Source organism: Oncorhynchus kisutch, linkage group LG24 (assembly GCF_002021735.2).
Source record: "Oncorhynchus kisutch isolate 150728-3 linkage group LG24, Okis_V2, whole genome shotgun sequence".
Taxonomy (NCBI): domain Eukaryota; kingdom Metazoa; phylum Chordata; class Actinopteri; order Salmoniformes; family Salmonidae; genus Oncorhynchus; species Oncorhynchus kisutch.
In genome coordinates this window covers 46,064,806-46,091,812 of record NC_034197.2, presented here as the reverse complement: position 1 = coordinate 46,091,812, position 27,007 = coordinate 46,064,806, and the positions used below count along the sequence as shown (strand labels likewise).

Here is a 27,007-nt window from a genome sequence, read left to right as displayed (position 1 = left end):
CTGCCGCAAATCGAGATCCATCTTTGCCAAGCAGAGTAACAACTTCCAAATTCAATCGGCTTTGGCCTGCAGTCTTTGGTTGGAACTGCAAAAAACTTCTAATATTTCGGCCCAATAGATTTTTAATGTGGATGGTGTCAAACCCCGGGCTTCACACTGGCTATACCACTCTGACACACTTGTAACTAGCTGTGGAACACAGTCCTTCATCGGAATTGCCCTCTGACCTGGAGGAATTCCCACATTCGGGATAAGCAGGAATGAGAATTGTCAATGCATTTTGCTGAAAGATTTTCCCCCCCAGAATAAAGCCTAAATATTCGGTCGAAATGTCATGTTTTCCACATCGCTTCCTGGCCTTGAGCTTAACTAGTGGATGAGACAGCATCGACCTCATCACTCTCGCAGCCCGTTGAAGTCCCCCCGATGCGGCTCCGACCGTGCTCCACCACCGCTCTGACTGGATGGCTGCGCCGTCCAGAGTCGCGTTTTGGTCTGTCTTCTGCCTGCCTGCGTGCTCCACCGACCAACAAAATGACACTAACCATTTATCATTTCAACTTCAATTTAGTGACGTCAGAGTTGGACGTCCCAAGGATCCCAGATAGCAAGGACCACTTACTAACTGGGCCCAAACAGAAAGATCAAAAGAACACACTGACAGCGGTAAAGTCATTTTTTTCCTATAAGAATAAATTTTATTTCAGCACTGGATGTCAATTCCCAACAAACATGACCATCTTTACATCATCACGCCTCTCCTTCCTTCCTGTTCCTGTCCTCTGACATCACTTCCTCCACAGCCATAAGAATATAAAAGCCCTCTCCACAACAACATTCTGGTGTTTCCATTTAGCTAACAATGACAAATTATACCAATAATAATCATAACAGCAATAATCATAATAATGAAGAGGAGTCCTTTACGGATGTTGTTGTTTAGGGGGGTGTGGCTTACAGTACATGTACTCACATTACCGCTAGTTTACATGATGTACTGTAGTATACATGTTAGTTGGTTGAGAAGGTGATGTAGTAGTACAGAGATTTAGACTGACACCTGGATGATGTCATAAAATAATCATGTGACCTGGCCATGTGACCTGAATTGACTGGCCATCACCCTGGCAGCATCCCAAACGACATCCTGTTCCCTTTCTAGAACACTACTCGTGACGAGGACCATAAGAGTCTCAGAAATGAAACATGACTGAAACCTTCCTGCACCACAAGGTATAAAGTAGTGTACTATTATAGGGAACAGGGTGCCATTTGGAATGTCTCATTGTCTCTTTTCCTTGCAGGCTCATCTTGTCTGGACCAGTCAGTCGGCGTAGCTATTCATCCATCCATGTACTGACACATAACAGTCCTACAGCATCCAACACAGTTCTGTTCTACTCATCACAAAACTCCACTCTATAGGGGTAAACCAATCACACGTGCTGTGACATCATCATAGAATCTCTTGATAGGTCATTGGTTTGGGGCATACCATCATGGCAGGGAAACGAGGGAGGGGGGTGAACTTTGGTTCTCAGGGTGGTAATGTGAGACTTCTAACTCTGTGCAAAGTTCAGCTTCACTTGACGAGTTGACCATTAAATCTTTATAAGGGACGATAAACAGAATATACCAACGTAGTGCAGAGACGATGATTATTTAAAAATGTTTTGACGTGCGATACTTAACTTAGTAACAACGGCGAAGTGGTCTTTAAGACGATCGATGGCATAATATCAAATACGGAGAAGGATCATATATTGAATGGTTTCAGTTTACATCTCTATGGTTGGCTAAAGCCTCTCAAAACGAATGCTTTGATAGAAGGGTTAGAAGAGACATTCAAAATAGTAAGAAAAAACACAGTTTAAAGTACAATTGAATAAAACAGTTCGATTTCTTTTTGTTGTATACTTTTTTCCTTCCAGATTCTGGCTAGTTTACAGAGAAACTGATAATCACTAAGAAAAGTTCATCACGATATAGAATATTAGTGGGGGTGGTTAGGGGCGGGGTCATAAAACAGCCAATAGAAATGGTCCTAGAGGGAACAGAGAGCACAGAGACATGAGCAAGAGATATGTTCTGTGTATATTGGTACTGTGTAGTTGGAGATATGTACTGTGTATATTGGTACTGTGTGGTTGGAGATATGTACTGTGTATATTGGTACTGTGTGGTTGGAGATATGTTCTGTGTATATTGGTACTGTGTGGTTGGATATATGTTCTGTGTATATTGGTACTGTGTGGTTGGATATATGTTCTGTGTATATTGGTACTGTGTGGTTGGATATATGTACTGTGTGTGTGTGTGTAAGGTACTCTTCATTTGTGTGTGTTGGTGAAAGTGTGTATCAGTGTGTTTACTTCACGTGCTGCTTTAAGCATAACTACCAAATGGGGGGGAGAGAACAGATGGGAGGAGAGAGAGAGATGGGAGGAGAGACAGATGGGAGGAGAGAGAGAGAGATGGGTTGAAGAGACAACAGATGGGAGGAGAGAGAGAGAGATGGGAGGAGAGAGAGAAAGATGGGTTGAATAGACAACAGATGGGAGGAGCGAGAGAGAGATGGGAGGAGAGAGAGAGAGAGATGGGAGGAGAGAGAGAGAGATGGGAGGAGAGAGAGATGGGAGGAGAGAGATGGGAGGAGAGAGAGAGATGGGAGGAGAGAGAGAGAGATGGGAGGAGAGAGAGAGATGGGAGGAGAGAGAGAGATGGGAGGAGAGAGAGAGAGATGGGAGGAGAGAGAGAGAGATGGGAGGAGAGAGAGATGGGAGGAGAGAGAGAGAGAGATGGGTTGAAGAGACAACAGATGGGAGGAGAGAGAGATGGGAGGAGAGAGAGAGATGGGAGGTGAGAGAGAGATGGGAAGAGAGAGAGATAGATGGGAAGAGAGAGAGAGAGATGGGTTGAAGAGAGAAGAGGGCATGTTGGTGTACAGAGCGATATTGAGATAAGCATTCAAATCACTGATCAGAGTATGACAATGTGCGCGTGAAAGTATTGTTATGGGTGGAGAGGGCTGTGTGTCAGACTGCAGCTCGGTACAACAGTAGAGAGTTACGAAGTCTCTCTGCTTCACCCACAGACAGAAACTAACGAGGAACAGCAACATTACATCACTTCAGCACAAACACACAGAGGGCTGTTAACAACTACTGTGTGTATATATGAGTAAGTATCGTTAGGAACGAGTCGACAGAGTCGTGTGTAATTTTGTCAGATAGTGGAGTGACATAAATAGGCTCACCACTCCTCCTGGCTGAAGAGCCATACTCATGACCTGCAGTGGTCCGTTTTATTGTACTACAGTAATGAAAGGTTAAAGGTTAAAGTATTATACTGTATATGTATGTATGAGTCGTAGTCGTCTAGTCATGCTGGGTATTATATGACCAGTGGGGCTCTTCTCCATCCAGGTTCAAATCTGTCTGCTAGATATCCCTAAAAGATTGTTGTTCCAAATACTTGATGTGGAATGAACCCCAAACTCTCTATTTGCTTGTAAACAGTCATGAGCCGCAGAAATCCAAACCCATGTGGGTTGAAGTGCAGTCTCTATTCAGATGTTACGGTTGTTCTGGCAACTGTGCGCTCTGCGGGGGTTATTTCCATTCTACTACGGTAGATTGGCCTGCAATTGGACTACTTAGCAGCCAGACCTTTTCTGTTTGTGTCAACTACAGTCCTGTAGAACTTAGTCCAACACGGTTACTATTGTCTGACAGCCCTGTAGAACTTAGTCCAACACGGTTACTATTGTCTGACAGTCCTGTAGAACTAGGTCTAACATGGTTACTATTGTCTGACAGTCCTGTAGAACTAGGTCCAACACGGTTACTATTGTCTGACAGTCCTCTAGAGGTTAGTCCCTGCTATCTCTCTGTAGTCTCCTACTAACTTTAAAACTGATTCCTCTCTGCTATCTCTGTAGTTTCCTACTAACATTAAAACTGATTCCTCTCTTCTATCTCTCTGTAGTCTCCTACTAACATTGAAACTGATTCCTCTCTGCTATCTCTCTGTAGTCGTCTACTAACATTAAAATTGATTCCTCTCTGCTATCTCTCTGTAGTCGTCTACTAACATTAAAATTGATTCCTCTCTGCTATCTCTCTGTAGTCTTCTACTAACATTAAAACAAGTCAATACTCTGATTGGTCTCAGAGCAGACCTATTAAAATGATACTTTATCCTCTACTATAATGATGACAACATAAAGAGTTTAACATTAAAACTATTTAGGATCTTTAGATTGTGGGCGGAACATGCAAGTGTTCTCACCTTAAACCCCTGCTAATTGGCTAAGTGGTTTGGGGGAAGTGCTTCCTGTTAGATAAAGAGCTTAGAATGCTGGGCTATCGCCGTGGAAACTGCTAACCAATCACCAGGAGGTGCTACCAGGCCTGTCCTGATTGGCCAGCCAGCTGACAAGGCTAGTGTGGGACTATGCTTTGGGACTTCATCAGGTCTCTAAAGGCAACCTACCCCCCCATAATGCACTGCTTCTGATGCACTACGCAGGGAATGCCATTTCAGATGCAGCCTTGGGTTCATTTAGACAAGGTGCCAGTCAGAAGAGGAGCTTGGTAGCGTCAGCACTCTGACCTTTAAGCCCTGACCCTCCCGTCCTCTGACGTGGCACCATACTTGGCCCATAGAGAATGATAGAGGCCTCTACTGGCCAACACCGTATTAGCCTGGGCAGCGCCATTGAGCGCTTCCACCATTTTAATGTAGTCGACTGTGTGGGCCTCCCAACTTCATTGGCGGATCCCTCCTGGTGACCCTGTTGAAGTCATGTCAAACTGGGAGGGATTAGCTCCAACTGTGAAGAAAATAGACTACTTTAAAATGAAGCTAGGCTCAATAGAGCTGCCCATACTGTCATAGATGCAATAACGGTACAGATACAAAGATGTCCTCTATCTCTGATCGCGTGAATGTTTTGACCTGCTAGAGGATTCCTTTTAAAACTAAATGTGCTTCTTCTGAAGACCAGGCCGTTCTAGGGCTGCACCATGTTGGACCATTTTATTTACTTTGAACACATATTACAATTTGACCTGTGATCGATCAAAACACAGATGGAATCAGAGGAATATAATGATTTACATTAAGAAGCTAAGTAGAAAGCAGCATCATTCTTGTTTGGAACAATGTGTTGACTGCATTTGACCTAACAGAACAGAATGGAAGCTTCTAGTGAATCTAACAGAAGAGGAACTGTGCTGCTTGAGTTGTAGGAAGCAGCCGCAAGAGGAGAGGGACGACAGAGTCAACTATAATAACGGACCGTACACACGGCTGAGTGGGGTTGCAAAATATTGCGATATGGATATTGCACATGTCAATATTGCGGTTTGGATGAATTGTGCAGCCTACTCTAATGACATTCAAACAGGTCTCGTTTGCACAACACAAAGGCCATGTTAAAATAGACCTTGAGGTCAATGATCAAAGTGATTTCCTAGGTCGCAAGGGAACTCTCTCAGACAAACTGTCTAGGGGTCTGGTCAATAATAATCTATATTAAATCACTGAATCCAACATTAGTAAGTGCTCTCTGTTGGGATATACAATCAGAGCATAGGGGATATAATCTAATATAGGGGTAAGAGCTTCCATACGTTGGAGCGTCAGGTTAAGGTGCGTACATACATTACATCTGTGGTCAGGGGGTCTAAATAAAGCTGGGCTAGGCTAACTTAGCATGATAACATATTAGGGCAAGTGCTCATGTTATTCAAGGTGTGGGCTAAATGCTACTGAAGGGTTAGAGCAATGCAAACACGCGCTCTGGGTGGTTAGTGGCGCGGCTAACACTAATAAATCATTATTGGTGGTAAACCGGGCTTATTTAGCACACAAACACTGCACTCATCATCCTCCTCTTTCGCTATTCCTCCTCTGACACTTCTAGAGTCCAACACTCCTGGAACTCTCCTGGAGCACTCCTGGAACTCTGAGCTCACCCTATGGCAACAACCGACCAAACCCAGGCACCTAGCCAACAGTGTGTGGTAGTGTCGACGTTAGTGTATCTAAACACACTACTACTAAACACCGTAGTTCAAGTCTAACCGCAAGGATCCCGGTAGGAATATTAACAGTAGGGAGGGACCATCAGAACATCATGAGACAGTGGGCTGGGGTTACTATAGCGACGGGCCATGGGGGCGGTGCTTTAGGTAGGCAGGGGCTTACATACATATGGACTCATGGAGAAAAACCTCTGATCGTTAAGATAAAATAAAACTACATGACAAAATCAAGGGGCAGTGAAACACAGACAGCTTTTTCAGAACACCCTGGTGCATTCTGGGAAAGCCTCATCACGCCTCCTTCGTTAGTGTTCCGTCTGAAGGACAGTCGTCAAGGCAACAGGGGGCCTCCTCTGTTTGGTTGTCTCTGCTTGCTAAGGCACACGGGATTGGATGGGCCAGTGGGGGCAGATCCAGAGGCTGGCCAATACCGGAGGCTGCAGGGCTGCCATTCAGCTGCTGGGTCACGGCCCCCGAGTTAGGCTCCTCCTCCTCCTCAGGCTTGGTGGGGCTGGTGGAGGAGGGGGAATGTGTCTGGGGGAGGAGAGGAGAGAGAGTTCATGTTTACTTAGAGTTAGTTAGCTACAGCTACCTCTCTTTAGTAAAGAGCCTTCTTTACATATGGTTATACCAGAACTGTGATTTGGTTGGTAATGTCATTATTTTTTATTTAAATTGTTAGTAAAGCCACAATCAATCTCATTAAATCATTGTTGAAAACAGTATTAGGCCTAGTTAATTATTTAATCAAATCAAATTTTATTTGTGACATACACATGGTTAGCAGATGTTAATGCGAGTGTAGCGAAATGCTTGTCTAGTCTACAAATAATTTTCTAACTGGTAGGCCTATGTTTGTCTTGTAAAAAAGAATCAGATAATATTTATATTAGCCTACCTTCAAATATATATATAAAGTGTAGGCTATTATTGTTTTATCTGATTATCTGGACATTATTCCATCAAGTTACATTCCGTTTTCCCGAGTTACCACAGTCACAAAGTCATTGCTAAATCAAATCAAACTTTGTCACATGTGCCGAATACAACGTGTAGACTTTACCGTGAAATGCTGACTTACAAGGCCTTGACCAACAGTGCAGACTTTACCGTGAAATGCTGACTTACAAGCCCTTAACCAACAGTGCAGACTTTACCGTGAAATGCTTACTTACAAGGCCTTGACCAACAGTGCAGTTCAAGAAGAGTTAAGAAAATATTTACCAAATTAACTAAAGTAAAAAAATTATAAAATGTAACAAAATAACAATAACAAGACTATTTACAGGGTCAATGTGCGGGGGTACAGGTTAGTCGAGGTCATTTGTACATGTAGGTAGGGATGAAGTGACTATCCATAGATAATAAACAGCGAGTAGCAGCAGTGTACAAAACCAATGGGGGGGGGGGGATCAATGTAAATAGTCCTGTGGCCATCTGATTAATTGTTCAGCAGTCTAATGGCTTGGGGGTAGAAGCTGTTAAGGAGACTTTTGGTCCTAGACTTGGGGCTGCTTGCCGTGCGATAGTAGAGAGAACAGTCTACGATTTGTGTGACTGGAGTCTCTGACACATTTTTGGGCTTTCCTCTGACACTGCCTATTATACAGGTCCTGGATGTCAGGAAGCTTGGCCCCAGTGATGTACTGGGCCGTACGCACTATCCTCTGATATACAGGTCCTGGATGGCAGGAAGCTTGGCCCCAGTGATGTACTGAGTCGTACGCACTACCCTCTGTAGCGCCTTACGGTCAGATGCCGAGCAGTTGCCATACCAGGCGGCGATGGAACTGGTCAGGATGCTCTCAATGGTGCAGCTGTAGAACTTTTCAAGGATCTGAGGACCCATGCCAAATCTTTCAGTCTCCTGAGAGGGGAAAGGTGTTGTCTTGCCCTCTTCACGACTGCCTTGGTGTGTGGACTATGATAGTTTGTTGGTGATGTAGACACCAAGGAACTTGAAAAACTCTTGACCAGCTCCACTACAGCCCCGTCGATGTTAGTAGGGGCGTGCTCGGTCCTCCTTTTCCTGTAGTCCACGATCAGCTCCTTTGTCTTTCTCACGTTGAGGGAGAGGTTGTTGTCCTGGCACCACACGGCCAGGTCTCTGACCTCCTCCCTATAGGCTGTATCGTCGTTGTTGTCATCATCAAACTTAATGATGGTGTTTCTACTCGTGCCTGGCCGTGCAGTCATGAGTGAACAGGGAGTACAGGAGGGGACTGAGCACGCACCCCTGAGGGGCCCCTGTGTTGAGGATCAGTGTGGCGGATGTGTTGTTACCTACCCTTACCACCTGGGGGCGGCCCGTCAGGAAGTCCAGGATCCAGTTGCAGAGGGAGGGGTTTAGTCCCAGGGTCCTTAGCTTAGTGATGAGCTTTGAGGACACTATGGTGTTGAACACTGAGCTGTAGTCAATGAACAGCATTCTCACATAGGTGTTCCTTCTGTCCAGGTGGGAAAGGGCAGTGTGGAGTGCAATAGAGATGGCATCATCTGAGGATCTGTTGGGGCAGTATGCACATTGGAGTGGGTCTAGGGTTTCTGGGATGCTGGTGTTAATGTGAGCCATGACCAGCCTTTCAAAGCGCTTGATGGATACAGACGTGAGTGCTATGGGTCGGTAGCCATTTAGGCAGGTTACCTTAGTGTTATTGGGCACAGGGACTATGGTGGTCTGCTTGAAACATGTTGGTATTACAGACTCAGACAGGGACAGGTTGAAAATGTCAGTGAAGACACTTGCCAGTTGTTCAGCGCATGCTCGGAGTACACATCCTGGTAATCCGTCTGGCCCTGTGGCCTGGTGAATGTAGACCTTTTCAAAGGTCTTACTCACATTGGCTGCGGAGAGCGTGATCACACAGTCGTTCGGAACAGATGATGCTCTCATGCATGTTTCAGTGTAACTTGCCTCGAAGCGAGCATAGAAGTAATTTAGCTCATCTGGTAGGCTTGTGTCACTGGGCAGCTCTCTGCTGTGCTTCCCTTTGTAGTCTGTAATAGTTTGCAAGCCCTGCCACATCCGACGAGGGCCGGAGCAAATCACCCCAATTGAGATGGTGTGGGATGATTTGGAACCGCAGAGTGAAGGAAAAGCAGCCAACAAGTGCTCAGCATATGTGGGACTTCAAGACTGTTGGAAAATAATTCCAGGTGAAGCTGGTTGAGAGAACTCCAAAGTATGCAAATATGTCTTCAAGGCAAAGGGTGGCTACTTTAAAGAATCTCAAATATAAAATACACATATATACCATTCGAAAGGTATTTGTTTCTGGCCATTTTGAGCCTGTAGTCGAACCCACAAATGCTGATGCTCCAGATACTCAACTAGTCTAAAGAAGGCTAGTTTTATTGCTTCTTTAATCAGAACAACAGCTTTCAGCTGTGCTAACATAATAGCAAAAGGGTTTTCTAATGATCAATTAGCCTTTTAAAATTATAAACTTGGATTAGCTAACACAACGTGCCATTGGAACACAGGAGTGGTGGTTGCTGATATTGGGCCTCTGTACTCCTATATACAGTTGAAGTCAGAGATTTATAAAAACCTTAGCCAAATCCATTTAAACTCAGTTTTTCACAAGTCCTGACATTTAATCCTAGTAAAAATTGCCTGTCTTAGGTCAGTTAGGATCACCACTTTATTTTAAGAATGTGAAATGTCAGAATAATAGTAGTTATTTCAGCTTTTATTTCTTTCATCACATTCCCAGAGGGTCAGAAGTTTACATACACTCAATTAGTATTTGGTAGCATTGTCTTTAAATTGTTTAACTTGGGTCAAACGTTTTGGATAGCCTTCCACAAGCTTTCCACAATAGGTTGGGTGAATTTTGGCCCATTCCTCCTGACAGAGCTGGTGTAACTGAGTCAGGTTTGTAGGCCTCCTTGCTCACACAAGCTTTTTCAGTTCTACCCACATATTTTCTATAGGATTGAGGTCAGGGCTTTGTGATACAATACAATGACTTTGTTGTCCTTAAGCCATTTTGCCACAACCTTGGAAGTATGCTTGGGGTCATTGTCCATGTGGAAGACCCATTTGCGACCAACCTTTAACTTCCTGACTGATGTCTGGAGATGTTGCTTCAAAATATTCACATCATTTTCCTTCCTCATGATGCCATCTATTTTGTGAAGTGCACCAGTCCCTCCTGCAGCAAGCACCCCCACAACATGATGCTGCCACCCCCGTGCTTCACGGTTGGGATGGTGTCTTCGGCTTGCAAGCCTCCCCCCTTTCCGCCAAGTCTGGCTTTTTTATGGCGGTTTTGGAGCAGTGGCTTCTTCCTTGCTGAGCGGCCTTTCAGGTTATGTCGATATAGGACTCGTTTTGCTGTGGATATAGATACTTTTGTACCTGTTTCCTCCAGCATCTTCACAAGTCCTTTGCTGTTGTTCTGGGATTGATTTGCACTTTTCGCACCAAAGTACATTCATCTCTGGAGACAGAACGTGTCTCCTTCCTGAGCGGTATGACAGCTGCGTGGTCCCATGGTGTTTATACTTGCGTACTATTGTTTGTACAGATGAACGTGGTACAGTCACGCATTTGGAAATTGCTCCCAAGGATGAACCAGACTTGTGGAGGTCTACATTTCTTTTTCTGAGGTCTTGGCTGATTTCTTTTGATTTTCCCATGATGTCAAGCAAAGAGGCATTGAGTTTGAAGGTAGGCATTGAAATACATCCACAGGTACACCTCTAATTGACTCAAATGATGTCAATTAGCCGATCAGAAGCTTCTAAAGCCATGACATAATTTTCTGGAATTTTCCAAGCTGTTTAAAGACACAGTCAACTTAGTTTATGTAAACTTCTGACCCACTGGAATTGTGATACAGTGAATTATAAGCAATTGTCTAAACAATTGTTAGAAAAATTACCTGTGTCATGCACACAGTAGATGTCCTAACTGACTTGGCAAAACTATAATTTGTTAACAAGAAATGTGTGGAGTGGTTGAAAAACTAGTTTTAATGACTCCAACCTAAGTGTATGTAAACTTCAGACTTCAACTGTAGATATTCCATTAAAAATCAGCTGTTTCCAGCTACAATAGTCATTTCCAACATTAACAATGTCTACACTGTATTTCTGATCAATTTGATGTTATTTTAATGGACAAAAAAATGTACTTTTCTTTCAAAAACAAGGACATTTCTAAGCGACTCCAGATTTTTGAATGGTATGTATATATACATATTTTTGTTACACATATGAAACCCTTTTCTTGAGTGAAGTACCTTCATACTTCCCTTTACAACCCGGTAGCGGTTACCTTCAGAGGAGACACTTGTGGGGGTGGTAGAGCAAAACAGTGCCCACCATAGTGTTGGTGAGTCTCCCCTTTCCAGCGCCTATGTTTTTATTCACAAACTGAGATGGAACTCAGGTCTATCGACTCATTCCATGGTTGATCATCAAAGAGTAGGCTATGCCTAGTCTAACAAATCCCATTCAAATGGAAAAAGGGAAATGAAGATTGCTGCAAAAGGTCCATTATTATCCCACATTGGAGAGGAGACAAAAACCACGTTAGGACCTAGCTGACATTTGCTCTGGTCTCTTCTACAAGCTACATTGTTCCTTGCATTAAGTTAATAGTCTACCTACCACATATGTATAGACCATTGAGGCGAAGGCCAATAGGGAACAGACCATTTGGTATGTTGCCCTACTGTGTGCTCACTGCACAGCCCTGTTGTGTGCTGCCAGACTCAAATATGCCAAAACATATTTTGTGACATCATGATATCGTCACAGTCAACGATGGCAGTCAAACATCGTCGATAGACGATGCAATCATAAAATGGCCCAACCTTAATGACTTGGCAGTCACCTTAACCTTAATGACTTGGCAGTCACCTTAACCTTAATGACATGGCAGTCACCTTAACCTTAATGACTTGGCAGTCACCTTAACCTTAATGACTTGGCAGTCACCTTAATGACTTGGCAGTCACCTTAACCTTAATGACTTGGCAGTCACCTTTTTAACTCCTCGTCCTGCTTTCGCTGGGATGTCCTTACCCCTTCTGGAGAGAGGGACAGAGAGCGAGACATAGAGAGAGACATGGGGAGTGAGAGAAACAGGGGGAGTGAGAGACAGGGAGCGAGAGAGAGACAGGGAGAGACAGAGAGAGAGAGACGGGGAGTGAGAGAGAGACGGGGAGAGCAAGAGAGAGACGGGGAGAGAGAGAGACAGAGAGAGAGAGAGACGGGGAGAGAGAGAGAGACGGGGAGCGAGAGAGACGGGGAGAGAGAGAAAGACGGGGAGAGAGAGAAAGACGGGGAGAGAGAGAAAGACGGGGAGAGAGCGAAAGACGGGGAGAGAGAGAGAGAGAGAGAGAGAGAGAGAGAAGGTGAGAGAGAGAGAGAGACGGGGAGAGAGAGAGAGACGGGGAGAGAGAGAGAGAGACGGGGAGAGAGAGAGAGACGGGGAGAGAGAGAGAGACGGGGAGAGAGAGAGAGAGACGGGGAGAGAGAGAGACGTGGAGAGAGAGAGACGGGGAGAGAGAGAGACGGGGAGAGAGAAAGATGGGGAGAGAGAGAGAGAGAGAGACGGGGAGAGAGAGAGAGACGGGGAGAGAGAGAGACAGAGAGAGAGAGAGACGTGGAGAGAGAGAGAGACAGAGAGAGAGAGAGAGACAGAGAGAGAAAGACTGGGAGAGAGAGAGACGGGGAGAGAGAGAGACGGGGAGAGAGAGACGGGGAGAGAGAGAAGGGGAGAGAGAGAGAGACGGGGAGAGAGAGAGAGACGGGGAGAGAGAGAAAGACGGGGAGAGAGAGAAAGACGGGGAGAGAGAGGACGGGGAGAGAGAGAGAACCGGGGAGAGAGAGAGACGGGGAGAGAGAGAGAGACGGGAGAGAGAGAGAGAGAGAGAGAGACGTGGAGAGAGAGAGAAACGGGGAGAGAGAGAGACGGGGAGAGAGAGAGACGGGGAGAGAGAGAGAGACGTGGAGAGAGAGAGAGACGTGGAGAGAGAGAGAGACGGGGAGAGAGAGAGACGGGGAGAGAGAGAGAGATGGGGAGAGAGAGAGAGACGGGGAGAGAGAGAGAGACGGGGAGAGAGAGAGAGACGGGGAGAGAGAGAGACGTGGAGAGAGAGAGACGGGAGAGAGAGAGACGGGGAGAGAGAGAGACGGGGAGAGAGAAAGATGGGGAGAGAGAGAGAGAGAGAGAGAGACGGGGAGAGAGAGAGAGAACGGGGAGAGAGAGAGACAGAGAGAGAGAGAGACGTGGAGAGAGAGAGAGACAGAGAGAGAAAGACGGGGAGAGAGAGACGGGGAGAGAGAGACGGGGAGAGAGAGAGATGGGGAGAGGGAGAGAGAGAGACGGGGAGAGAGAGAGCGGGGGAGAGAGAGAGACAGAGAGAGAAAGACGGGGAGAGAGAAGAGACGGGAGAAGGAGAGACGGGGGAGAGAGAGAGAGACGGGGAGAGAGAGACGGGGAGAGAGAGAGAGACGGGAGAGAGAGACGGGGAGAGAGAGAGAGACGTGGAGAGAGAGAGAGAGACGGGGAGAGAGCCGGGAGAGAGAGACAGGGCGAGAGAGAAGAGACGGGGAGAGAGAGACAGGGCGAGAGAGAGAGAGAGAGACGGGGAGAGAGACAGGGAGAGAACGTGGAGAGAGAGAGAGAGATCAGTTAAAAGGTTATATTATATATAGACGGGGAGAGATCAGTAAAAGGTTATATTATATATAGACGGGGAGAGATCAGTAAAAGGTTATATTATATATAGATGGGGAGAGATCAGTAAAAGGTTATTTATATAGACGGGGAGAGAGAGAGAGAGAGACGGGAGAGAGAGACGGGGAGAGAGACGGGGAGAGAGAGAGACGGGGAGAGAGAGAGAGACGTGGGAGAGAGAGAGAGACGTGGAGAGAGAGAGAGACGGGGAGAGAGAGAGAGACAGGGAGAGAGAGAGAGAAGACGGGGAGAGAGAGAGAGACCGGGGAGAGAGAGAAGACGGGGAGAGAGAGAGAGAGAGAGAGACGGGGAGAGAGAGAGACGTGGAGAGAGAGAGACGGGGAGAGAGAGAGACGGGGAGAGAGAAAGATGGGGAGAGAGAGAGAGAGAGAGAGAGACGGGGAGAGAGAGAGAGACGGGGAGAGAGAGAGACAGAGAGAGAGAGAGAGACGGTGGAGAGAGAGAGAGACAGAGAGAGAAAGACGGGGAGAGAGAGACGGGGAGAGAGAGACGGGAGAGAGAGAGATGGGGAGAGGGAGAGAGAGGACGGGGAGAGAGAGAAGACGGGGAGAGAGAGAGAGACGGGGAGAGAGAGAGACGGGGAGAGGAGAGAGACGGGGAGAGAGAGAGACGGGGAGAGAGAGAGAGACGGGGAGAGAGAGACGGGGAGAGAGGAGAGACGTGGAGAGAGAGAGAGAGACGGGGAGAGAGCCGGGAGAGAGAGACAGGGCGAGAGAGAGAGACGGGGAGAGAGACAGGGCGAGAGAGAGAGAGAGACGGGGAGAGAGACAGGGAGAGAAACGTGGAGAGAGAGAGAGAATCAGTAAAAGGTTATATTATATATAGACGGGGAGAGATCAGTAAAAGGTTATATTAATATAGACGGGGAGAGATCAGTAAAAGGTTATATTATATATAGATGGGGGAGAGATCAGTAAAAGGTTATGTTATAATAGACGGGAGAGATCAGTAAAAGGTTATATATATATAGACGGGGAGAGATCAGTAAAAAGGTTATATTATATATAGACGGGGACAGATCAGTAAAAGGTTATATTATATAGACGGGGAGAGAGAGAGAGAGAGAGACGGGGAGAGAGAGACGGGGAGAGAGACGGGGAGAGAGACGGGGAGAGAGAGAGAGACGGAGAGAGAGAGACGGGGAGGAAGAGAAGGAGGGGTCGAGAGAGAAGGACGGGGAGAGAGAAGGACGGGGAGAGAGAAGGACGGGGAGAGAGAAGGACGGGGAGAGAGAAGGACGGGGAGAGAGAGAGAGACAGGGAGAGAGACGGGGAGAGAGAGAGAGACGGAGAGAGAGAGACGGGGAGAGAGAGACGGGGAGAGAGAAGGACGGGGAGAGAGAAAGACGGGGAGAGAGAAGGACGGGAGAGAGAAGGACGGGGAGAGAGAAGGACGGGGAGAGAGAGGACGGGGAGAGAGAAGGACGGGGAGAGAGAAGGACGGGGAGAGAGAAGGACGGGGAGAGAGAGAGAGACAGGGAGAGAGACGGGGAGGAGAGAGAGAGACGGGGAGAGAGAAGGACGGGGAGAGAGAAAAGACGGGGAGAGAGAAGGGACGGGGAGAGAGAAGGATGGGGAGAGAGAAGGACGGGGAGAGAGAAGGACGGGGAGAGAGAGAGACGTGGAGAGAGACGGGGGAAAGAGAGAGACGGGGAGAGAGAGAGAGAGACGGGAGAGAAACGTGGAGAGAGAGAGACGGGAGAGAGAGACAGGGCGAGAGAGAGACGGGGAGAGAAACGGGAGAGAGAGAGAGACGGGGCGAGAGAGAGACGGGAGAGAGAGACAGGGCGAGAGAGAGACGGGGAGAGAAACGTGGAGAGAGAGATCAGTAAAAGGTTATATTATATAGACGGGGAGAGATCAGTAAAAGGTTATGTTATATAGACGGGGAGAGATCAGTAAAAGGTTATGTTATATAGACGGGGAGAGAGAGACGGGGAGAGAGACGGGGAGAGAGAGACGGGGAGAGAGACGGGGAGAGAGACGGGGAGAGAGAGAGAGACGGAGAGAGAGAGACGGGGAGAGAGAAGGAGGGGGTCGAGAGAGAAGGACGGGGAGAGAGAAGGACGGGGAGAGAGAAGGACGGGGAGAGAGAAAGGACGGGGAGAGAGAAGGACGGGGAGAGAGAGAGAGACAGGGAGAGAGACGGGGAGAGAGAGAGAGACGGAGAGAGAGAGACGGGGAGAGAGAAGGACGGGGAGAGAGAAAGACGGGGAGAGAGAAGGACGGGGAGAGAGAAGGACGGGGAGAGAGAAGGACGGGGAGAGAGAAGGACGGGGAGAGAGAAGGACGGGGAGAGAGAAGGACGGGAGAGAGAGAGAGACAGGGAGAGAGACGGGGAGAGAGAGAGAGACGGGGAGAGAGAAGGACGGGGAGAGAGAAAGACGGGGAGAGAGAAGGACGGGGAGAGAGAAGGATGGGGAGAGAGAAGGACGGGAGAGAGAAGGACGGGGAGAGAGAGAGACGGGGAGAGAGAGAGACGTGGAGAAGAGACGGGAAAGAGAGAGACGGGGAGAGAGAGAGAGAGACGGGGACAGAAACGTGGGAGAGAGAGAGACGGGAGAGAGAGACAGGGCGAGAGAGAGACGGGGAGAGAACGTGGAGAGAGAGAGAGACGGGGCGAGAGAGAGACGGGGAGAGAGAGACAGGGCGAGAGAGAGACGGGGAGAGAAACGTGGAGAGAGAGAGAGACGGGGAGAGAGAGATCAGTAAAAGGTTATATTATATAGACGGGGAGAGATCAGTAAAGGTTATGTTTATATAGACGGGGAGAGATCAGTAAAAGGTTATGTTATATAGACGGGGAGAGATCAGTAAAAGGTTATGTTATATAGACGGGGAGAGATCAGTAAAAGGTTATATTATATATAGACGGGGAGAGATCAGTAAAAGGTTATATTATATAGACGGGGAGAGATCAGTAAAAGGTTATGTTATATAGACGGGAGAGAGAGAGAGAGAGACGGGAGAGAGAGACGGAGAGAGAGATCAGTAAAAGGTTATATTATATATAGACGGGGACAGATCAGTAAAAGGTTAGATTATATATAGACGGGGAGAGATCAAAAGGTAATAAAGGGAGAGTAGTTATATTATATAGACGGGGAGAGATCAGTAAAAGGTTATATTATATAGACGGGGAGAGATCAGTAAAAGGTTATATTATATAGACGGGGAGAGATCAGTAAAAGGTTATATTATATATAGACGGGGAGAGATCAGTAAAAGGTTATATTATTATATAGACGGGGAGAGATCAGTAAAAGGTTATATATATATAGACGGGGAGAGATCAGTAAAAGGTTATATTATATAGACGGGGAGAGATCAGTAAAAGGTATTTATATAGACGGGGACAGATCAGTAAAAGGTTATATTATATAGACGGGGAGAGATCAGTAAAAGGTTATATTATATATAGACGGGGAGAGATCAGTAAAATGTTTATATTATATAGACGGGGAGAAGATCAGTAAAAGGTATATTATATAGACGGGGAGAGATCAGTTAAAAGGTTATATTATATAGACGGGGAGAGATCAGTAAAAGGTTATATTATATAGACGGGGAGAGATCAGTAAAAGGTTATATTATATATAGACGGGGAGAGATCAGTAAAAGGTTTATATTATATAGACGGGGAGAGATCAGTAAAAGGTTATATTATATATAGACGGGAGAGATCAGTAAAAGGTTATATTATATAGACGGGGAGAGATCAGTAAAAGGTTATATATATAGACGGGGACAGATCATGTAAAAGGTTATATTATATAGACGGGGAGAGATCAGTAAAAGGTTATATTATATATAGACGGGGAGAGATCAGTAAAAGGTTATATTATATAGACGGGGACAGATCAGTAAAAGGTTATATTATATAGACGGGGAGAGATCAGTAAAAGGTTATATTATATATAGACGGGGAGAGATCAGTAAAAGGTTATATTATATAGACGGGACAGATCAGTAAAAGGTTATTTTATATAAACAGCTTAATTTAAAGAGCAGCCAGAGTCTCACCCTCTCCCTGCTCCGACCGACAACACCTGCATTGTTGAGTCCCCCTCTGCCACGCAGTGGTTTGTTCCCGGCCCACTGGCCCACCACCATGCCGGCTATCTCCAACTTCCCTCCCTGAGGGGGGATCGACTGCAGACCTGGGGAGACAGACCGGATGAGAATGTTTTCCATAACGGTTGAAAATGGTATTGTTGGAACACCTATCAGTACAATGATGATCTGGGTGTTTCTAATCTGTCAAAACAAACACCAAGGCTTGTTCTATATATGTGTGAACTGAGTGTATACTGTGTATGCGCTTGTTTGTTGTTTACCTGGGAAGCCTCTGGGTCGATGCTGGGCTAGGTGGTGGTGAGGATGATGAGGGTGGTGGTGGTGAGGATCATTTGGGTGGTGGTGAGGATGATGAGGGTGGTAGTGGGGGGGCATGTTACCCATGGGCCGGGGGGGTAGAGGGGGGGTAGGGGGTAGATAGGGGGAGGGCGGAGGAAGGAAAAGAGGGGGGCGAGGGGGAGGAGTACGAGTAAAGTTGATGCCATCTAGAATGGCCTGACGCATCTTCTCCACACGAGACACCAGCTCCTCCTGAAGGAGAGGACAAGGACAGGAGAGAGAGATATACACATTGAGACCCCCAGGATGGAGAGGAGAGAGAGGTATACACGTTGAGACCCCCAGGATGGAGAGGAGAGAGAGATACATGTTGAGACCCCCAGGATGGAGAGGAGAGAGAGATACACGTTGAGACCCCCAGGATGGAGAGGAGAGAGAGAGATACACGTTGAGACCCCCAGGATGGAGAGGAGAGAGAGAGATACACATTGAGACCCCCAGGATGGAGAGGAGAGAGAGAGCGATATATACGCATTGAGACCCCCAGGATGGAGAGGAGAGAGAGATACACGTTGCGACCCCCAGGATGGAGAGGAGAGAGAGAGATACACATTGAGACCCCCAGGATGGAGAGGAGAGAGAGAGAGAGATACACATTGAGACCCCCAGGATGGAGAGGAGATACACGTTGAGACCCCCAGGATGGAGAGGAGAGAGAGAGATACACGTTGAGACCCCCAGGATGGAGAGGAGAGAGAGAGATACACGTTGAGACCCCCAGGATGGAGAGGAGAGAGATATACACGTTGAAACCCCCAGGATGGAGAGGAGAGAGAGAGAGATACACATTGAGGTCCCCAGGATGGAGAGGAGAGAGATACACGTTGAGACCCCCAGGATGGGAGAAGAGAGAGAGATACACATTGAGACCCCCAGGATGGAGAGGAGAGAGATACACGTTGAGACCCCCAGGATGGAGAGGAGAGAGAGAGATACACGTTGAGACCCCCAGGATGGAGAGGAGAGAGATACACGTTGAGAACTTCAGGATGGAGAGGAGAGAGAGATATACACATTGAGACCCCCCAGGATGGAGAGGAGAGAGAGAGAGATACATGTTGAGACCCCCAGGATGGAGAGGAGAGAGAGATACACGTTGAGACCCCCAGGATGGAGAGGAGAGAGAGATACACATTGAGACCCCCAGGATGGAGAGGAGAGAGAGATATATACACGTTGAGACCCCCAGGATGGAGAGGAGAGAGAGATATATACACGTTGAGACCCCCAGGATGGAGAGGAGAGAGAGATACACGTTGAGACCCCCAGGATGGAGAGGAGAGAGAGAGAGAGATACACGTTGAGACCCGAGGATGGAGAGGAGAGAGATACACGTTGAGACCCCCAGGATGGAGAGGAGAGAGAGAGATACACGTTGAGACCCCCAGGATGGAGAGAGAGAGAGATACACGTTGAGAACCCCAGGATGGAGAGGAGAGAGAGATATACACATTGAGACCCCCAGGATGGAGAGGAGAGAGAGAGAGATACATGTTGAGACCCCAGGATGGAGAGGAGAGAGAGATACACGTTGAGAACCCCAGGATGGAGAGGAGAGAGAGATACACGTTGAGACCCCCAGGATGGAGGAGGAGAGAGAGATACACATTGAGACCCCCAGGATGGAGAGGAGAGAGAGAGAGATACACGTTGAGACCCCCAGGATGGATAGGAGAGAGATATACACGTTGAGACCCCCAGGATGGAGAGGAGAGAGAGAGAGATACACGTTGAGACCCCCAGGATGGAGAGGAGAGAGAGATACACGTTGAGACCCCAGGATGGAGAGGAGAGAGAGATACACATTGAGACCCCCAGGATGGAGAGGAGAGAGAGATACACGTTGAGACCCCCAGGATGGAGAGGAGAGAGAGATACACATTGAGACCCCCAGGATGGAGAGGAGAGAGATACACGTTGAGACCCCCAGGATGGATAGGAGAGAGATATACACGTTGAGACCCCCAGGATGGAGAGGAGAGAGAGAGAGAGATACACGTTGAGACCCCCAGGATGGAGAGGAGAGAGAGATACACGTTGAGACCCCCAGGATGGAGAGGAGAGAGAGATACACGTTGAGACCCCCAGGATGGAGAGGAGAGAGAGAGATACACGTTGAGACCCCCAGGATGGAGAGGAGAGAGAGAGATACACGTTGAGACCCCCAGGATGGAGAGATAGAGAGATACACGTTGAGAACCCCAGGATGGAGAGGAGAGAGAGATATACACATTGAGACCCCCATGATGGAGAGGAGAGAGAGAGAGATACATGTTGAGACCCCCAGGATGGAGAGGAGAGAGAGATACACGTTGAGACCCCCAGGATGGAGAGGAGAGAGAGATACACATTGAGACCCCAGGATGGAGAGGAGAGAGAGAGAGATACACGTTGAGACCCCCAGGATGGAGAGGAGAGAGATATACACGTTGAGACCCCCAGGATGGAGAGGAGAGAGAGAGAGATACACGTTGAGACCCCCAGGATGGAGAGGAGAGAGAGAGAGATACACGTTGAGACCCTCAGGATGGAGAGGAGAGAGAGATACACGTTGAGACCCCCAGGATGGAGAGGAGAGAGAGAGATACACATTGAGACCCCCAGGATGGAGAGGAGAGAGAGAGATACACGTTGAGACCCCCAGGATGGAGAGGACAGAGAGAGAGATACACATTGAGACCCCAAGGATGGAGAGGAGAGAGAGAGAGATACACGTTGAGACCCCCAGGATGGAGAGGAGAGAGAGAGAGATACACGTTGAGACCCCCAGGATGGAGAGGAAAGAGAGAGAGATACACGTTGAGACCCACAGGATGGAGAGGAGAGAGAGAGAGATACACGTTGAGACCCCCAGGATGGAGAGGAGAGAGAGAGATACACATTGAGACCCCCAGGATGGAGAGGAGAGAGAGAGATACACGTTGAGACCCCCAGGATGGAGAGGAGAGAGAGAGATACACGTTGAGACCCCCAGGATGGAGAGGAGAGAGAGAGATACACGTTGAGACCCCCAGGATGGAGAGGAGAGATATACACGTTGAGACCCCCAGGATGGAGAGGAGAGAGAGAGATACACGTTGAGACCCCCAGGATGGAGAGGAGAGATATACACGTTGAGACCCCCAGGATGGAGAGGAGAGAGAGATATACACGTTGAGACGCCCAGGATGGAGAGGAGAGAGATATACACGTTGAGACCCCCAGGATGGAGAGGAGAGAGAGAGAGAGATACACGTTGAGACCCCCAGGATGGAGAGGAGAGAGAGATATACACATTGAGACCCCCAGGATGGAGAGGAGAGAGATACATGTTGAGACACCCAGGATGGAGAGGAGAGAGAGATACACGTTGAGACCCCCAGGATGGAGAGGAGAGAGAGAGATACACATTGAGACCCCCAGGATGGAGAGGAGAGAGATATACACGTTGAAACCCCCAGGATGGAGAGGAGAGAGAGAGAGATACACATTGAGACCCCCAGGATGGAGAGGAGAGAGATACACGTTGAGACCCCCAGGATGGAGGAGAGAGATACACATTGAGACCCCCAGGATGGAGAGGAGAGAGAGAGAGATACACATTGAGACCCCCAGGATGGAGAGGAGAGATATACACGTTGAGACCCCCAGGATGGAGAGGAGAGAGATACACGTTGAGACCTTCAGGATGGAGAGGAGAGAGAGATATACACATTGAGACCCCCAGGATGGAGAGGAGAGAGAGAGAGATACATGTTGAGACCCCCAGGATGGAGAGGAGAGAGAGATACACGTTGAGACCCCCAGGATGGAGAGGAGAGAGAGATACACATTGAGACCCCCAGGATGGAGAGGAGAGAGAGAGAGATATACGTTGAGACCCCCAGGATGGAGAGGAGAGAGAGATACACGTTGAGACCCCCAGGATGGAGAGGAGAGAGATATACACGTTGAGACCCCCAGGATGGAGAGGAGAGAGAGAGAGAGATACACGTTGAGACCCCCAGGATGGAGAGGAGAGAGATACACGTTGAGACCCCCAGGATGGAGAGGAGAGAGATACACGTTGAGACCCCCAGGATGGAGAGGAGAGAGAGAGATACACGTTGAGACCCCCAGGATGGAGAGGAGAGAGAGAGATACACGTTGAGACCCCCAGGATGGAGAGAGAGAGAGAGATACACGTTGAGAACCCCAGGATGGAGAGGAGAGAGAGATATACACATTGAGACCCCCAGGATGGAGAGGAGAGAGAGAGAGATACATGTTGAGACCCCCAGGATGGAGAGGAGAGAGAGATACACGTTGAGACCCCCAGGATGGAGAGGAGAGAGAGAGAGAGATACACGTTGAGACCCCCAGGATGGAGAGGAGAGAGATACACGTTGAGACCCCCAGGATGGAGAGGAGAGAGATACACGTTGAGACCCCCAGGATGGAGAGGAGAGAGAGAGAGATACACGTTGAGACCCCCAGGATGGAGAGGAGAGAGAGAGATACACGTTGAGACCCCCAGGATGGAGAGAGAGAGAGATACACGTTGAGAACCCCAGGATGGAGAGGAGAGAGAGATATACACATTGAGACCCCCAGGATGGAGAGGAGAGAGAGAGAGATACATGTTGAGACCCCCAGGATGGAGAGGAGAGAGAGATACACGTTGAGACCCCCAGGATGGAGAGGAGAGAGAGATACACATTGAGACCCCCAGGATGGAGAGGAGAGAGAGAGAGATACACGTTGAGACCCCCAGGATGGAGAGGAGAGAGAGATACACGTTGAGACCCCCAGGACGGAGAGGAGAGAGAGATATACATTGAGACCCCCAGGATGGAGAGGAGAGAGAGAGATACACGTTGAGACCCCCAGGATGGATAGGAGAGAGATATACACGTTGAGACCCCCAGGATGGAGAGGAGAGAGAGAGAGATACATGTTGAGACCCCCAGGATGGAGAGGAGAGAGAGATACACGTTGAGACCCCCAGGATGGAGAGGAGAGAGAGATACACATTGAGACCCCCAGGATGGAGAGGAGAGAGAGAGAGAGAGATACACGTTGAGACCCCCAGGATGGAGAGGAGAGAGAGAGAGAGAGATACACGTTGAGACCCCCAGGATGGAGAGGAGAGAGAGATACACGTTGAGACCCCCAGGATGGAGAGGAGAGAGAGAGATACACGTTGAGACCCCCAGGATGGAGAGAGAGAGAGATACACATTGAGAACCCCAGGATGGAGAGGAGAGAGAGATATACACATTGAGACCCCCAGGATGGAGAGGAGAGAGATACATGTTGAGACCCCCAGGATGGAGAGGAGAGAGAGATACACGTTGAGACCCCCAGGATGGAGAGGAGAGAGAGATACACATTGAGACCCCCAGGATGGAGAGGAGAGAGAGAGATACACGTTGAGACCCCCAGGATGGAGAGAGAGAGAGATACACATTGAGAACCCCAGGATGGAGAGGAGAGAGGGATATACACATTGAGACCCCCAGGATGGAGAGGAGAGAGAGAGAGATACATGTTGAGACCCCCAGGATGGAGAGGAGAGAGAGATACACGTTGAGACCCCCAGGATGGAGAGGAGAGAGATACACGTTGAGACCCCCAGGATGGAGAGGAGAGAGATACACGTTGAGACCCCCAGGATGGAGAGGAGAGAGAGAGATACACGTTGAGACCCCCTAGGATGGAGAGGAGAGAGAGAGATACACGTTGAGACCCCCAGGATGGAGAGAGAGAGAGATACACGTTGAGAACCCCAGGATGGAGAGGAGAGAGAGATATACACATTGAGACCCCCAGGATGGAGAGGAGAGAGAGATATACACATTGAGACCCCCAGGATGGAGAGGAGAGAGAGAGAGAGATACATGTTGAGACCCCCAGGATGGAGAGGAGAGAAAGATACACGTTGAGACCCCCAGGATGGAGAGGAGAGAGAGAGAGAGATACACGTTGAGACCCCCAGGATGGAGAGGAGAGAGATACACGTTGAGACCCCCAGGATGGAGAGGAGAGAGAGAGATACACGTTGAGACCCCCAGGATGGAGAGGAGAGAGAGAGAGATACACGTTGAGACCCCCAGGATGGAGAGAGAGAGAGATACACGTTGAGAACCCCAGGATGGAGAGGAGAGAGAGATATACACATTGAGACCCCCAGGATGGAGAGGAGGAGAGAGAGATACATGTTGAGACCCCCAGGATGGAGAGGAGAGAGAGATACACGTTGAGACCCCCAGGATGGAGAGGAGAGAGAGATACACATTGAGACCCCCAGGATGGAGAGGAGAGAGAGAGAGATACACGTTGAGACCCCTAGGATGGAGAGGAGAGAGAGATACACGTTGAGACCCCCAGGATGGAGAGGAGAGAGAGATATACATTGAGACCCCCAGGATGGAGAGGAGAGAGAGAGATACACGTTGAGACCCCCAGGATGGATAGGAGAGAGATATACACGTTGAGACCCCCAGGATGGAGAGGAGAGAGAGAGAGATACATGTTGAGACCCCCAGGATGGAGAGGAGAGAGAGATACACGTTGAGACCCCCAGGATGGAGAGGAGAGAGAGATACACATTGAGACCCCCAGGATGGAGAGGAGAGAGAGAGAGAGATACACGTTGAGACCCCCAGGATGGAGAGGAGAGAGAGATACACGTTGAGACCCCCAGGATGGAGAGGAGAGAGAGATACACATTGAGACCCCCAGGATGGAGAGGAGAGAGAGAGATACACGTTGAGACCCCCAGGATGGAGAGGAGAGAGAGAGATACACATTGAGACCCCCAGGATGGAGAGGAGAGAGAGAGATACACGTTGAGACCCCCAGGATGGAGAGGAGAGAGAGAGATACACGTTGAGACCCCCAGGATGGAGAGGAGAGAGAGAGATACACGTTGAGACCCCCAGGATGGAGAGGAGAGATATACACGTTGAGACCCCCAGGATGGAGAGGAGAGAGAGAGAAACACGTTGAGACCCCCAGGATGGAGAGGAGAGATATACACGTTGAGACCCCCAGGATGGAGAGGAGAGAGAGATATACACGTTGAGACGCCCAGGATGGAGAGGAGAGAGATATACACGTTGAGACCCCCAGGATGGAGAGGAGAGAGAGAGAGAGATACACGTTGAGACCCCCAGGATGGAGAGGAGAGAGAGATATACACATTGAGACCCCCAGGATGGAGAGGAGAGAGAGATACACACGTTGAGACCCCCAGGATGGAGAGGAGAGAGATATACACGTTGAGACCCCCAGGATGGAGAGGAGAGAGAGATACACGTTGAGAACCCCAGGATGGAGAGGAGAGAGAGATATACACGTTGAGAACCCCAGGATGGAGAGGAGAGAGAGATATACACGTTGAGACGCCCAGGATGGAGAGGAGAGAGATATACACGTTGAGACCCCCAGGATGGAGAGGAGAGAGAGATACACGTTGAGACCCCCAGGATGGAGAGGAGAGAGAGATATACACATTGAGACCCCCAGGATGGAGAGGAGAGAGAGAGAGATACATGTTGAGACACCCAGGATGGAGAGGAGAGAGAGATACACGTTGAGACCCCCAGGATGGAGAGGAGAGAGAGATACACGTTGAGACCCCCAGGATGGAGAGGAGAGAGATATACACGTTGAGACCCCCAGGATGGAGAGGAGAGAGAGATACACGTTGAGAACCCCAGGACGGAGAGGAGAGAGAGATATACACGTTGAGAACCCCAGGATGGAGAGGAGAGAGAGATATACACGTTGAGACCCCCAGGATGGAGAGAAGAGAGAGATACACGTTGAGACCCCCAGGATGGAGAGGAGAGAGAGATACACATTGAGACCCCCAGGATGGAGAGGAGAGAGAGAGAGAGATACACGTTGAGACCCCCAGGATGGAGAGGAGAGAGAGATACACGTTGAGACCCCCAGGATGGAGAGGAGAGAGAGATACACATTGAGACCCCCAGGATGGAGAGGAGAGAGAGAGATACACATTGAGACCCCCAGGATGGAGAGAGAGAGAGATACACATTGAGAACCCCAGGATGGAGAGGAGAGAGAGAGAGATACACGTTGAGACCCCTAGGATGGAGAGGAGAGAGAGATACACGTTGAGACCCCCAGGATGGAGAGGAGAGAGAGATACACGTTGAGACCCCCAGGACGGAGAGGAGAGAGAGATATACATTGAGACCCCCAGGATGGAGAGGAGAGAGAGAGATACACGTTGAGACCCCCAGGATGGATAGGAGAGAGATATACACGTTGAGACCCCCAGGATGGAGAGGAGAGAGAGAGAGATACATGTTGAGACCCCCAGGATGGAGAGGAGAGAGAGATACACGTTGAGACCCCCAGGATGGAGAGGAGAGAGAGATACACATTGAGACCCCCAGGATGGAGAGGAGAGAGAGAGAGAGATACACGTTGAGACCCCCAGGATGGAGAGGAGAGAGAGATACACGTTGAGACCCCCAGGATGGAGAGGAGAGAGAGATACACATTGAGACCCCCAGGATGGAGAGGAGAGAGAGAGATACACGTTGAGACCCCCAGGATGGAGAGGAGAGAGAGAGATACACATTGAGACCCCCAGGATGGAGAGGAGAGAGAGAGATACACGTTGAGACCCCCAGGATGGAGAGGAGAGAGAGAGATACACGTTGAGACCCCCAGGATGGAGAGGAGAGAGAGAGATACACGTTGAGACCCCCAGGATGGAGAGGAGAGATATACACGTTGAGACCCCCAGGATGGAGAGGAGAGAGAGAGAAACACGTTGAGACCCCCAGGATGGAGAGGAGAGATATACACGTTGAGACCCCCAGGATGGA

General features: G+C 48.8%; 1 protein-coding gene across 2 annotated transcripts in view; it reads right to left on the bottom strand.

The window, feature by feature from the left end:
* Positions 1–672: 672 nt before the first annotated feature.
* LOC109869655 (constitutive coactivator of PPAR-gamma-like protein 2) overlaps positions 673–27,007 on the bottom strand; it is a 97,580-nt gene continuing 71,245 nt past the window's right edge. For both annotated transcript variants that reach the window (XM_031804449.1, XM_031804450.1), the window contains 4 exons: positions 18,104–18,374; positions 17,790–17,926; positions 12,046–12,091; positions 673–6,584 (listed from right to left, as the gene is read on the bottom strand). In XM_031804449.1, coding sequence (XP_031660309.1) covers positions 12,083–12,091; positions 17,790–17,926; positions 18,104–18,374 — 417 coding nt within the window. In that variant the 3' untranslated portion in view covers positions 673–6,584; positions 12,046–12,082. The remainder of the gene's footprint in view (positions 6,585–12,045; positions 12,092–17,789; positions 17,927–18,103; positions 18,375–27,007) is intronic.